Here is a 12,861-nt window from a genome sequence, read left to right as displayed (position 1 = left end):
AATAAACCCTTATTTATTCAAATGATAAAAACTTTTGTAATTAATATGCCATAGAAGCTTCTGTATTTCTAAATTGTATTGTTAGACTTTAAATGGATAGTTCCGGAACATGACAAAATGGCTTAGCGCTAATAACTTTCCGCAAAGTTTGATAATAATTAATTATTTATGTAAGTTAATGCCGTGAGGTTGTACGCAAAGCTTGATTAATTGAAATAGAAGACCCTAGAGGCCATTGAACTAAATTAGTACATATAGGCTTATGTCAAACAAAATTCGTGTCCTATGAAGCTGTTAGTCCTCATTTAGTACGGAGATTATAATAATATCATTATGAAGTCCAATTTTACGTACCTTACCTGCCAGCAAATAAGACACACTGAAATTTTAAAAGAGATAATCGGTAGTTTTTAGAGCGTCGACTCTGTTGTTGAGACAAAACAGCGACAAAACTTGATATACTTAAGTAGATATCAGTGTCAGAGATGACGCTCTACGAATCTGAAGTAGCTGGTCATCTCTTTCTAAAGCTCGACACTTATTACACGACTGCCCAAAAAAAGGAGTGTAATGTTTTCAGGGTTCATGTAGTACGTAAATTTCTTTACTCCACCATAACTTCTAAATGCCTTAATAGATTGGGATGTATGGTCTATTGAGAATCCTTACCTACATCATCCCGAATGACACTATAATATTAAGTATGTATATATATTTTTAAAGAAAAGTCTGTATGGCGTTTTCTGGATAAACAGTCGTTTTTTTTTAATTTTTAAATAACAACTTGTAAAAAAAATACAGATGATATTGCGTGCACCACTAAAATAATTCTGCACCATTTTGACGTTACTAAATAAAGTACGTCATTTAAATTGTGCGTCGAATACCACCGATCGTTATTTCAGAATTTCAGTCACGTAATGTGGCTTCCTTATTATTATATTATTCTGTGTGCTTAGAATGAGATTATAAATAAAATAAAATGAAAAAAATATGTTTTATTCAATTAAACTTTTACAAGTACTTTTGAATCGTCAAAAGCATCTACCAATGGTTCGGAATGCCTTTCCCACCGAGAACCAGCAAGAACTCATCGATTAAAAATCTCTTCCATCGTTGTAAGAATTCGAGTGTCGAAAAAGATAACGTCAGAGTAAAATGGGCCTTAATGTCCTTGATTGAAAGCAAACAATTCTTTACCACTTATTTTAATTTCGCAAGGTTTCCGCTTGGAGCGCTGGCTGTAGACGTATGGGTGAACTTGAGCTTTAAAGCAAGAATATTATGATCCATTTTACTTTAACTCTAAAGTATTTCGATGGACTTCGTCTGTGGTGGCGTTTGCTGGCGCGCGTGTTGTGACTTTTTGGAGTGTTTTTTTTGTTAAAACTGACTGGAAAGCGCTCTAAGGGGGTGCCGTGCGTATATCGGCGAGCGCCGGTACAGACGGGGTCCACACTTGTATAGTTTAGCTAACTTGTTACAAATAACTACAAACTTGACATTGGCTAATCATTGTAAAAGCCAGACGAGAGAAAAAAAAAAGTATTTCGATTATCGAATTCTGCCAACGTTGGTGAGATGTAAATCTCATACTAAGCACGTTGTTTTGTGCATGATACATTTTTAAGTAGATAAATAATATTATAATGCTAAATTAAATTTCTTTTCTGGGTAGTATAATGATAATATTTAAGTAATCCTTAGTTTTAAATAATTAATATTATTGTGTGCAAATAACATTTTTTACTAAATTATTTATAAATATACTAAGTCATTAGCTAAACAAATTGTGTGCTATTTTTTGCTCATAAAAATAAACCGTTCTTAATAACAATAAAATTAACATTGTTTTTCCGCATTATTAAATTATATTGTTTTACTTATTTTTAATAAATAATTAATTATTATTGTGTGAAAATAATTTTTTTAATGAAATTATTTATAAATACATTAGATACTAAGTCAAATAAAAAGTAAACAAATTTTGCCCTATTTTTTTGCTCATAAATATTAGCCGTCCTAAATAACTTACGTATTATTCAACCATAAATTAATAACCTTTTAAATATACACCATGTACTTTAGGCATCAATCACATTGCCTTATATTATAGATATACAAATAACAACTCTTTTAGAATTGGACATAGTTGATATTTAAATGTACATATATTATGCTTTTGCATGGGCGCTTATGCTCACATTGACGGTAACATACAAAATTACAAACATTTTCAGCTTAAAGCTGCTAAAAGCCACTTATATACTTACTAGTATTTTACGCACGGCACTAACAAACAATTAAGCCGTTTTGGTTCACCTTTTTGTATAAAACTCATTATATTATATCATTATTTCGCTTAAACTTACATAGAATTTATACAAAAAGGGGAACCTTTGAACGCTTTATGAATATAATATGGCGTAATCTACCCTGAGGGCTGATTCTTAGAAGTGGAAAATTCATTTTACCTCCGTAAAGTTAACCTTCCTTTGTCCTTTCAAGATGGATTCTATGGCGTCTACTAGACGATGGGTTTTTCGTCAGTCAGTTACCTCAATCATTATGGATGGAGAAGAAATACTTCTGATGACAAATAGTCATGAATAAGTTTAAATGAATTTATAAAGTGGTGATAGTAAAAAAATACTCAGCTAAGTTTGTTGTGGGCTCTTCTCAGACCTGAGCGCATTTGGAACCCTCGTAGCTTTCGTTTTAGATTAACTTAATTATCACGAAACTCCCAACCTATCTCACAAATTCAACAACTGACAATCAATTCGAATAAATGAATTGACATTGACGTGCAAATATCAACGCAATCTAAAAAAAGTACGTGAAACTAAGAACAGCGCGTTACGTTGCAGCCACTGCAAAGCATTATTTTGAGAATGCAATAAAGCAAAAAAAAAAAACACAAAATGTACAAATGAAAAAAAATTACAGGTCATAGAAGAACCACAATTATACTTTTTATCTTCTCATTAATATACTAAACAGGCTGTGTAATTGCCTAATATTATGGTTTATGTCTAGCCAAACAAATTGACAAAATGAAAATAAGGTATTACATCAAAGTACCTAAGTATTAACATAATGTACGACGTTAATTTAGGTCTTATTCATACCCTAATCATATTTTACTAGTTTGCTAACAAAATAAGACATAAAATGAACTATTAATTAACTGCAAGAGCTCTAACAGGATTATCTCTTTATCATATATCACGTTACTTAGTTATTAGATACCTTCTTACTTATTATGGCAATTTAATTAAAGTCCGCAAATAAAAATTTTCTGAAAAACTTCTTGTGAAACAGTCTGGTCGAATATAGAAAAGCTGTGTCAATAATTCTTTTATGATTGCTGTATCATTGGCATTTTTGCTGCAGCAATGCTTTTTATCCAATAGTGAGAGAGTGTTGACCAATCAGGAATCATTGTGATCGTTGCAATGCAAAATAGTTTCTAAACGTCACTTTATCGTAATCAACTCCATTTATGGCCATGGAGTCTTAGTGCTAAAAAAAATTTATGAGACATTTCTCCGCGTTTAATAGACTCAACGGGTGACAGAAGGGCTGGCTCATTTTTTGCGCAACGAATCAGCCTGGCTGTCTAGCGCGGAAATGCAGCCAGTATTCTTGGCACCATTCCATGCGGGCATAATTTGTATAGTAATTAAATAAGGCTAGCTTTAAATTTTATTGTAATATTTTAATAAAACAAAAAAAACTCCACTTATTAAGTAAATAAAAATAAATAAATAAATAAACTTTTATTTCAGGCCATTAGACCCATAATTTTGTTAGTATGACAAATCACTTAAACTATGTTAGTAGGTACTTATTTCTAGCTTAACAACTAATTCTATAACTAAAACTATAACTAAAAAGCCCGTAAAAGTTTGGTTTAAGTAAACTTAAACCAAATTCTGTCTATCTCGACCATCACCTCGACCTCAAAATTAGTCGGTAATAAAAGTTAGCGAAAACAGAACACAATAACTAAATTACTTGAAACAACACAGACGCCCCAAAAAAACATTGGTCAATAAAAATCGGAGTGAAGCTTGGTCAACACTCACCAGTCTCTTAAGTTCTATATTTGAAAGAAATATAGAATATGTACGAGTAGATATACACTATAAAAGGTAGCTTCTGACTCAGTACTTAAAAAGTAAAGATCTTTTTCGGCATTATTATTATAGAAATATACTCACCGCGCGTATAAATGACAAAAATTTTAATGCATTTCAGCAACAGCAATATTGTATTTTGCATTTAATTGAAATAGTCCCGATAATGCAAATGCAATAAAACCATAACACTGTTAATAAAATTTTAATAACACAATAAGTATTTTTATCCAAAAATTGAAACGTCCATCAATTGCAAACGCTGTAGGTCATAATTAGTCCCGCCGTTTCGCTTTAACAGATTAATTATTAAGATCCATTTGTGATATGATAACTTTTAAACGGCTGAACCAATTTTTTGCATTATAGCTAAGAACACTCTCGATCAAGCCACCTTTCAATAAAAAAAAAAAACTAATTAAATATCGGTTCATTCGTTTAGGCACTACGATGCCACAAACAGATACACAAGATACACACGTCAAACTTATAACACCCCTCTTTTTGGGTCGGGGGTTAAAAAACGACGTCTGCGGTAGCTCTAATCCTTATTTTTGTATGTTGAGCGTTCTCGTTTAAAATAATTTTCAGGAAAAGAAAAAAATATATAAATTGTTAAATGTTAAATATAAAATTATTCTTCTAACTTTTAACATCTAACTTCGAATTCGATCGTTATGTACATCATATCGCTCGCTAATTCGCTTTGCTTCGTTTTTGCTAATTCATTTCGAAGTTTAAAAAACGCAAATTTTTAATGAATGCGTTATCAATTTGTTGTTTTATAAATTCTATTAATTATTATTAATTAAACTTATTTACAAATAATTTAAGTTTTGAAATAATAATCTTTGAATATATAATTAATAATTTCATCTGTTACCCACTATTGCATCAATCTATTTCATCTAATCCTCATTTAAAAACATAACATTATTATTATTTATTAAGTCATTAGTTATATCTTCTAAGCCTTCTCTTCTTTTTACCAGAATATTTATCATCGATCTAACTACATAATATTACTTCATAGCTATTCAATTAATGTTGAAAATAGTCTCTACACTCTTCTTCTGTAATTTATTCTAAAATAATATCTAACCGTCTTTTACCAGTTTGTACATCACTCACTCATTATTTATAGCTATATCCTCAAAATTAGCCTTGTATCCTCGTGAACCACTTTGTTATCAACCCGCACTGTAAAAAAATGCCTGGTTTAAGATCTATATCTCTCTTTTCTAAGAGATATGACTTTTACCCAACAGCCAGATTATTTTAATGTATCATCAAACTTCTGTTTCCTTGTGACATTCTTTGCTGTCCCGCAACCCACACTGCATCAAAATAGCTAGGTCTTTCCCTAAAGAGAGAGGATGTTATTGCCCAACCTCCATTACTCATATTTTATAACTATATCCTCAAATTTTCCGATGTATCCTCGTAAAATACTTCAGTAAATTCTGGACCACCACCATTATTATTGATCTATGCTTTATAATCCTCTCTCTAGAGAAGTAGAAGTCCATCAGCCATTTACACCCTTATTCTCCGTGTATCCTCGCGATTTTATTATCCACGTCCCTACACTGGAGTAGAATAGTAATTTAAAGTTTCATATTCCTCTTCTATGTCAATAATGGCCTTTGCCTAGTATTGGGGCATTAATAGGCTGATGCTACGCATTGTTATGAAGACGCTTTTGTCTTCAACAACAGTACAGGCCAGTACATGGTGACGAAGAGAAGAAAAAGTGCAGGGAATACCACCCTGGATAATTTATCGATTTCCCGCCATAGCACTCTCTCTTGCCCGGTGTCCGCATCGACCCAAGCTACCTAAAATGAACAAAAAATCCAGTTGTAAAATATAAATTCTGAGAAGAGAGCATTTATGCTAGGTGAAAGCTAGCAAAAACTTACGATTATATGCTGCCTAAACACAATCCAATGCCAATAACCATTTGTCGTATTTTATAGTTTTAGTGATTTAGTATTTTTCAAACCCGCAATGTATAGCGTGCAAAACTCGGGTCAATGCCCCGCCTACAACGTGGCATTGACCCCGAGTGGCCTATTTATTTACGTAACGTTCGTTGACCTCTAGCGTCAGTCAGATGTTTTATTCGCAATATGTTGTGAACTTTTAAAAATACTTTTTTTATTATTATTATCGCGTTTTTTCTCATCGGTACTATCACCTATTTTCGTTTTTGCCAGCGTTCTGGTTACACTTTGTACAGTTTATGTGACTTAAACCCGCAGTTAAGTCACGAATAAGTGCAAGCTTGGGGCGCTTAGTTCTATAGTAATTATAGACTTAGGCTTGCTCTATTCACGTGTATCATATAACATAATATTTAAAAGCTCGTGTGACCTAAACTAGCAGCGTAACACTTATTCGTGACTTAAGTAGTCTATTTTTACACGCTACAAAATGGACTGATTAAGTAACAAATAAGCATTATTTAGATGTGTGCTTAGATTACAAAAATATTTTACTTTCTCTCTTCTTTCAACGTAGATAAACATAGTTAACAGAACTTAAGAACTCCAGGAACATTCTAGGAACAATAACATTGTTTTCAAATTAGAATACTTTTAGCTAGCATGTGTCTCAGCCAAGGGAGAGATTGTAGTATGAGATAATTAAATTAAAGCTTACGAGATGTTAAATCGGATACCTAAGGGCAAACACGTGTTTCAAAACGAACAAGGTACTTAATACAATTCTATTCTACACACTTCACTGTCATACAAATTGAAGTAGCACTCGATTTCAATTACGTATAACTTCCTGTTATATTTTAGTAGCTACTCTAATGCTCTCACCTTCAAAAATCCTACCGGCTGCGCCATAATATATTAGACTAGCCGATGCCCGCGACTTCGCCCGCGTAGATTTAGGTTTTTTGAAATCCCGTGGGAACTCTTTGATTTTCCGGGATAAAAAGTAGCCTATGTGCTAATCCAGGATATTATCTATCTCAATTCCAAATTTCAGCCAAATCCGTTCAATAGTTTTTGCGTGTAGGAGTAACAAACATACACACACACACACATACAAACTTTCGCCTTTATAATATTAAGTGTGATTAAGTGTGATTAATCTATACATATAATAAAATTGTAGAAAAGTGGTGTCTGTACAATGGAAATATATAAAAAAAAAGTAGCAGGGGTTGTTATTATATCGATGCCGAACCCGAAATTGTAATTATTATTTTTTTTGTCTGTTTGTCTGTTTGTCTGTGTGTTTGTGCACGCTAATCTCAGAAACGGCTTATTCGATTTAGATACGGTTTTCACTAATATATTGTAGTAAGCTTCACTTAGGATTTAGTGTTTATTTCATGTCAATCGGTTCATAAATAAAAAAGTTATGTCAATTTAAAGAATCACGGCGCCTCGCGCCTGAGCGTCCGTGGCTATATAAAGCGCGAAAAGTCACTATTCCACGCGAACGAAGTCGCGGGCACAGCTAGTTTTAATAATAAAACAAGATAACCATTTTACTGACTTGGTTTAATCAATAGTCCAACATGAACGATCTGCCCTAAGAGCATACAATGGATGGACAATCAGAACAGAGTGTTTAATAAAATTGTAATATATACTCTGTCGCCTCTCATCAACGATATTTGACGAAGGGATACCTGAGGCTGGATGAATCTTCAACGTTGGTCCAGGGACAGGCGCAAACGAAGTGATACCTACCCACTTTTTAATTGTTCATGCTATTAGAGAATTAGAAGGCATCACTTGATAAAATCCTTACCTGTAATATGCTCTGTCGCCTCTCAACACCGACCATGTGTGACGGAGGGGCTCCTGGGGCCGGATGGACCACAGGCGTCGTCGCAGGGGGAGACGTGGGCGAGGTGAGGTCAACTTTTCTACACCGTACCCCACTTCCCTCCCAGGCGGCTACTGTGCCACAGGAACCTTTTTCGCCGTTTAGACGCTACAAAAGGAAGGGGTAACTTCAGGAAAGATGATGTCAAATGATGAATTGTTGATGAACTCCTTCTTGACCAAAATGCATGGCTGCAATCAGTTTAGCATTCAACTGTTTAGCAATTTCACAGTTTTGCAAAATTGATAAATACTGCGTTTCGAAAAGAGTAACGGCTAAGTTTCTTGCCAGTTCTTCGCAATAAAATTTCCTTTCAAAACCGGTGGTAGTCTTGACTTATTATAAAAGCTTCAAGTTATAATAAGCAAAAAGCTATTTTTTTTTTATTAAGTATTATTAACATTTTATTAGTTTCAGTCTGGAAACTATTCATTCAAAAACTTCAATATGACTCTTATCGATGTGACATTGTTTTGAGAGCGCGTTAGGCGTTTTTAGGATGGCTAAAAACTTTAAAAGTCGCGTACAAGCGACGTGCTAATGTTATTAGTTTTTAAAATTTGTACCGTAATCGGTTGTACAGGTGATAGCCAAGGCTAAAGTCTCCCACCAGATCAGAACTGAGTCAATTCAAATATTATTATCTCATTTCCCCGGTCGGGAATCGAACCCAGAACCAAACCACAGCGCTCAGTACTGCGCTGGGGAGATTGTCAAAAACGAGGAATCTTGTTAGACTTTGAAGATCCTTTTAAAAGTTCCAACATTTTTAACGGCATTTCGAGTTTCGCAACAGTTTAAGAAATTCAATATGACAGCCTTTCAAGCTTCACAAGCTTAACGTTATAAGGTTAAGTGGCTTTCTAAGGGCTGGTGCACACAGGGGGAGTGGAGTGGACGCAAATCTTTTTGATTATAACTTAAACTCAACTCAGTTTTATATAACTCTGACAAAATAATATGTATAAGTATATGGTTATTCTGAGAAAAACAAGGAGGCGAGGCGCCCTTGGACGCGTTGTGCCGGTCCGCGCACCGCCGATATTTTGCCTAAGTAAATAAAGCTGCCAAGATAAAACTGGTAGTAGTGCACCTGCAAGTCACTTACTTACTATACATTACTCGCACTGTATAAAACTCGCAGCAAGTCAGTTTTTGGAAGTTGAATTGCTGAATCTTGCAAAAATGTATATTGATTTGAGAATTACAGCTAATTCCTGCAAGTTCACTTATTATTGCAGACTTTAGTTTGAAATGCCGTTAGTAAAAAAGTCGTTCCTAGACTCCACTCTACTCTGTCGGTGTGCGTTACACCTAAGTCTTCCTCTGCTGTTTTTAAAATGTATATTTAGCTTTACTATCGCATTTAATTCTGCGAAGGTAATCGTGTCGAAACAGAGGTAGTAGGTAGGTAGTATAATAATAGTTGAATTACTTCTATAGAATTGGTTTCATGGGACTTCTCACACTGACGTCCTATGTTCGTGTTTCTGGTCTGGGGCCTTACTACCATCGCTTAACAGGGCTCTCTCCGTCACTCTTTTCATACAATCGTAGTTCCAATTTCATTTGAATATTAAGCAACCAAAGTCCATGCAATTTTGCAGACATATTCTAGAAACTAATATCTGTGTCTGTGGTGTTTTAGATTTTTCTAAAAATATGCAGTTTTAAAATTACAGGGGCTCAAAGATTTGTATGAAAATTTTTAAGACCGCGTAACTTTGAAACCGAATATTTTAACAGAAATCTGGAAAACCACAGACATATATATTAGTTTCTAGAATATGTCTGCAAAACATGGACTTTGGTTGCTTAATATTCAAATAAAATTGGAACTGCGATTGTATGAAACGAGTGACAGAGAGAGCCCTCTTAAAGTAGTAATGTCTTACTATTGTTTTGACATTTTCATATAAAACTTATATGAAACTCTCAAAACAATATTAAAACATTATTACTTTAAGCGGTGGTAGTAGAGCCCCTGGTACCCACATTATCTTTATAAAGCTTTGTGCGCCCAAGCTTTGACTGTTCTATAATGACCAAAATTAATAATCTACCTGCCCGGCTAGCATGGGCAGTAGATAAAAATTATATCCCCGATTATATCCACTGATTTCTATGACATCGGTGGATATAATCGGGGATATAATTTTTATCTACTGCCCATGCTAGCCTGGCTGTATTGAAATACGCGACAGGTCGAGACTCGAGATATATCGATGTCGAGATGGCAATCGGGGTATGAGGCGGGGGGACGCCCCGCACACCCGCATGTCACCCGCGCTATCCCGCACCGGGTTAGCACGGGGGCTGTGCGGGTGTGCAGAGAATCCCCACCCCGATTGCCTTCTCGACCTGTCGCGTACTATAGCTGTAATCTGTCGTCAATAACAACGTTGCTAAGTAACAACGACAGATTATAGATAGACTGATTTATAGACTGATAGATTATAGATAGATTAATTTCAGCCGTTAATTAAATTAGATAACATTAATGACAAGCTGTAACTATTACCACAATTACTTAATGAAGTTAATTAATAATACTGCAACAATGATCCTTGAATAATGTGCCTACAATTAACTCATGTCACGAGCAATCCCATTAAAATATAAGCGTCAAAACCACAAATTGTTTTTAATTGAATATCCTTTGTTATGAATCCCTTCTAAATATTATTATGAATGCAAAAGTTAGTTGGCTTGCCCTCATTAATCACGTCGCAACGTAGCAACGAATTGAAGTGATTTTTCTCATGGTTTAGATCTGAAAAAAAACTTTATCTTGGGAAAACATTTTTCGCGGACTTTGTCTGTGATGGCGTTTGCTGGCGCGCGTGCTGTGCTTGTTTGGAGTGTTTTTTTTGTTAAGAGTGGCTGGTTTTTGTGTTAGTTGGTATTTTTTGGTGGTGGAACTGACTGGGAAGCGCCCTAAAGGGGCGCCGCGCGTATGTCGGCGGGCGCCGGCGCAGACGTCCATACTTGTATAAATTCAATAACTTGAAAATATCACAAACTTGACATTGGCTAATCAGAGTAAAGCCAGATTTAAAGAAGAAAAAAAACATTTTTCGCACGTTGTACTTGTTCCTACAATCACGCAGCAACGGGCAAACGGATTGACGTGATTTTTCGCGAGGATATACGTAAAGACCAGCTGGACAGTATCACACTAATATAAAGGGGAAAGTCTGTGTATATGTGTGTATGTATGTGTGTGTGTATGTTTGTTACTCCTTCACGCAAAAACTACTGCACAGATTGGGCTGAAATTAAGATTGGAGATAGATTATACCCTGGATTAGCACATAGGTTACTTTTTATCCCGGAAAATTAAAGGTTCCTACGGGATTTATAAAAAACCTACATCCACGCGAACGAAGTCGCGGGCATCAGTTAGTCATAGGCTACTTTTCAAAAGTCTTTCTACGGGATTTTCAAAAAACACTTATCCACGCGGGCGGAATGTAGTATTTTATAATAAATTCATCTTGATTCTTACCACTGGTATGATTCTCGGTAAAGACTCTTGAGTTTTGGATTTGTTCATCTGGTATTGTTTGTCTAGGACTTTTACTACTACGAATTCTCCGAGGGCTGCGAAGACGAACATCATGCATCCAGCCATCCAGAGATCTAGGGCCTAAAATTTGAGAATGTCCTTATTACTATCATTACCTTAGTCCTTATACCACTATTTTATAAAGTTTATACCTAGCTGCAATTCGCAACTTTAACTTTTCGGAGTTATGTGCGTTTTAAACGAGAAAAACACCGTAAGGAAACCGGCATGCCTAAGAGTTCTCCATAATGTTTTCGTAGGTGTGTGAAATCTGCTGATCCGCACTTGGTTACCGTGGTGGACTTTGGCCTAAGCTCTTCTCATTCTGAGGGGAGATCCAGTAGCGCACCAGTAGTTGAGAAATAGACCGGACCGAAAAAGAATATCAGTTCTCAATCCCACGAACATGGTGACCAGGGGTCATCATGCAAGTGACCAGGAGAGTCACTCGACCAGAAATCGATTCCAGGTACAGCCAAAAACTGAACCAGAATAGCATGACTAAGGAGGATAGCGCAAAGGTTTGTATCAGATGGTGACTAATTTCACGCAATAAACACAGAATAATACCTTAACATAAGCGACCGGTGGTATATCAGCTCTCAGTCCCGTGAACATGGTGACCAGGGTCAACATACAAGTGACCAGGAGAGTCACTCGACCAGGGATCGCATCCAAATCCAGCCAAAAACTGAACCAGGATAGCATGACCACTAAGGAGGATGGTGCGAAGGTTTGTATCAGATGGTGACCGATTTGACGCTCAAATCTGAAGTAGACCACCAACCTTGAGAAGTTACCTGGAAATTGGGTGTTTCCAAATAAAATATTCAAAGGTGCTTAGCAAAAAATTGCATATTGGTTAAGTCGTCGGCATCTAATCTGAAAACCGCGAATTTGTGGTTATATCATTTAAAAAAAATTAAAATGTGTTTCAATTTTGAATGTGTTTCAATTTAGAATTTACTTTACCTGTACATTCTAAAACAGATTTTTATTTATTTTTATGTGTCATAGTTTTTGATTTATCGTGCAAAATGTTGGAAAATATACCCAAGTACGGGGAACCCTCAGTGCGCGAGTCTGATTCGCACTTGGCCGGTTTTTTTTATTTATGTCGCAAATCGTAAGCACGGTGATAAGACCTCCAGGCGGGTTGATTCGCCATATTGATACTAAAAGAATATTTTTTACAAGAAATCTTGAAAATTTCGTAATAAAATCAAAAGTTCTATAAAAAGACCTAAGAAAAGTAGATTTATTTATGATTAACTTTAACTTTTTATGAGAACCAGG

At 35.3% G+C, this 12,861-nt stretch overlaps 1 protein-coding gene across 2 annotated transcripts in view; it reads right to left on the bottom strand.

The window, feature by feature from the left end:
• Nucleotides 1–4,658: 4,658 nt before the first annotated feature.
• Nucleotides 4,659–12,861, bottom strand: part of LOC123865938 (glycine receptor subunit alpha-1) — a 30,855-nt gene continuing 22,652 nt past the window's right edge. For both annotated transcript variants that reach the window (XM_045907159.1, XM_045907160.1), the window contains 4 exons: nucleotides 12,136–12,365; nucleotides 11,506–11,646; nucleotides 7,920–8,105; nucleotides 4,659–5,980 (listed from right to left, as the gene is read on the bottom strand). In XM_045907159.1, the coding sequence (XP_045763115.1) occupies nucleotides 5,831–5,980; nucleotides 7,920–8,105; nucleotides 11,506–11,646; nucleotides 12,136–12,365 (707 nt within the window). In that variant the 3' untranslated portion in view covers nucleotides 4,659–5,830. The remainder of the gene's footprint in view (nucleotides 5,981–7,919; nucleotides 8,106–11,505; nucleotides 11,647–12,135; nucleotides 12,366–12,861) is intronic.

The sequence above is a fragment of the Maniola jurtina genome, chromosome 6 (assembly GCF_905333055.1).
Source record: "Maniola jurtina chromosome 6, ilManJurt1.1, whole genome shotgun sequence".
NCBI lineage: Eukaryota > Metazoa > Arthropoda > Insecta > Lepidoptera > Nymphalidae > Maniola > Maniola jurtina.
The sequence above is the reverse complement of the archived record's forward strand: the minus strand, read 5'-3'. Positions and strand labels throughout refer to the sequence as shown.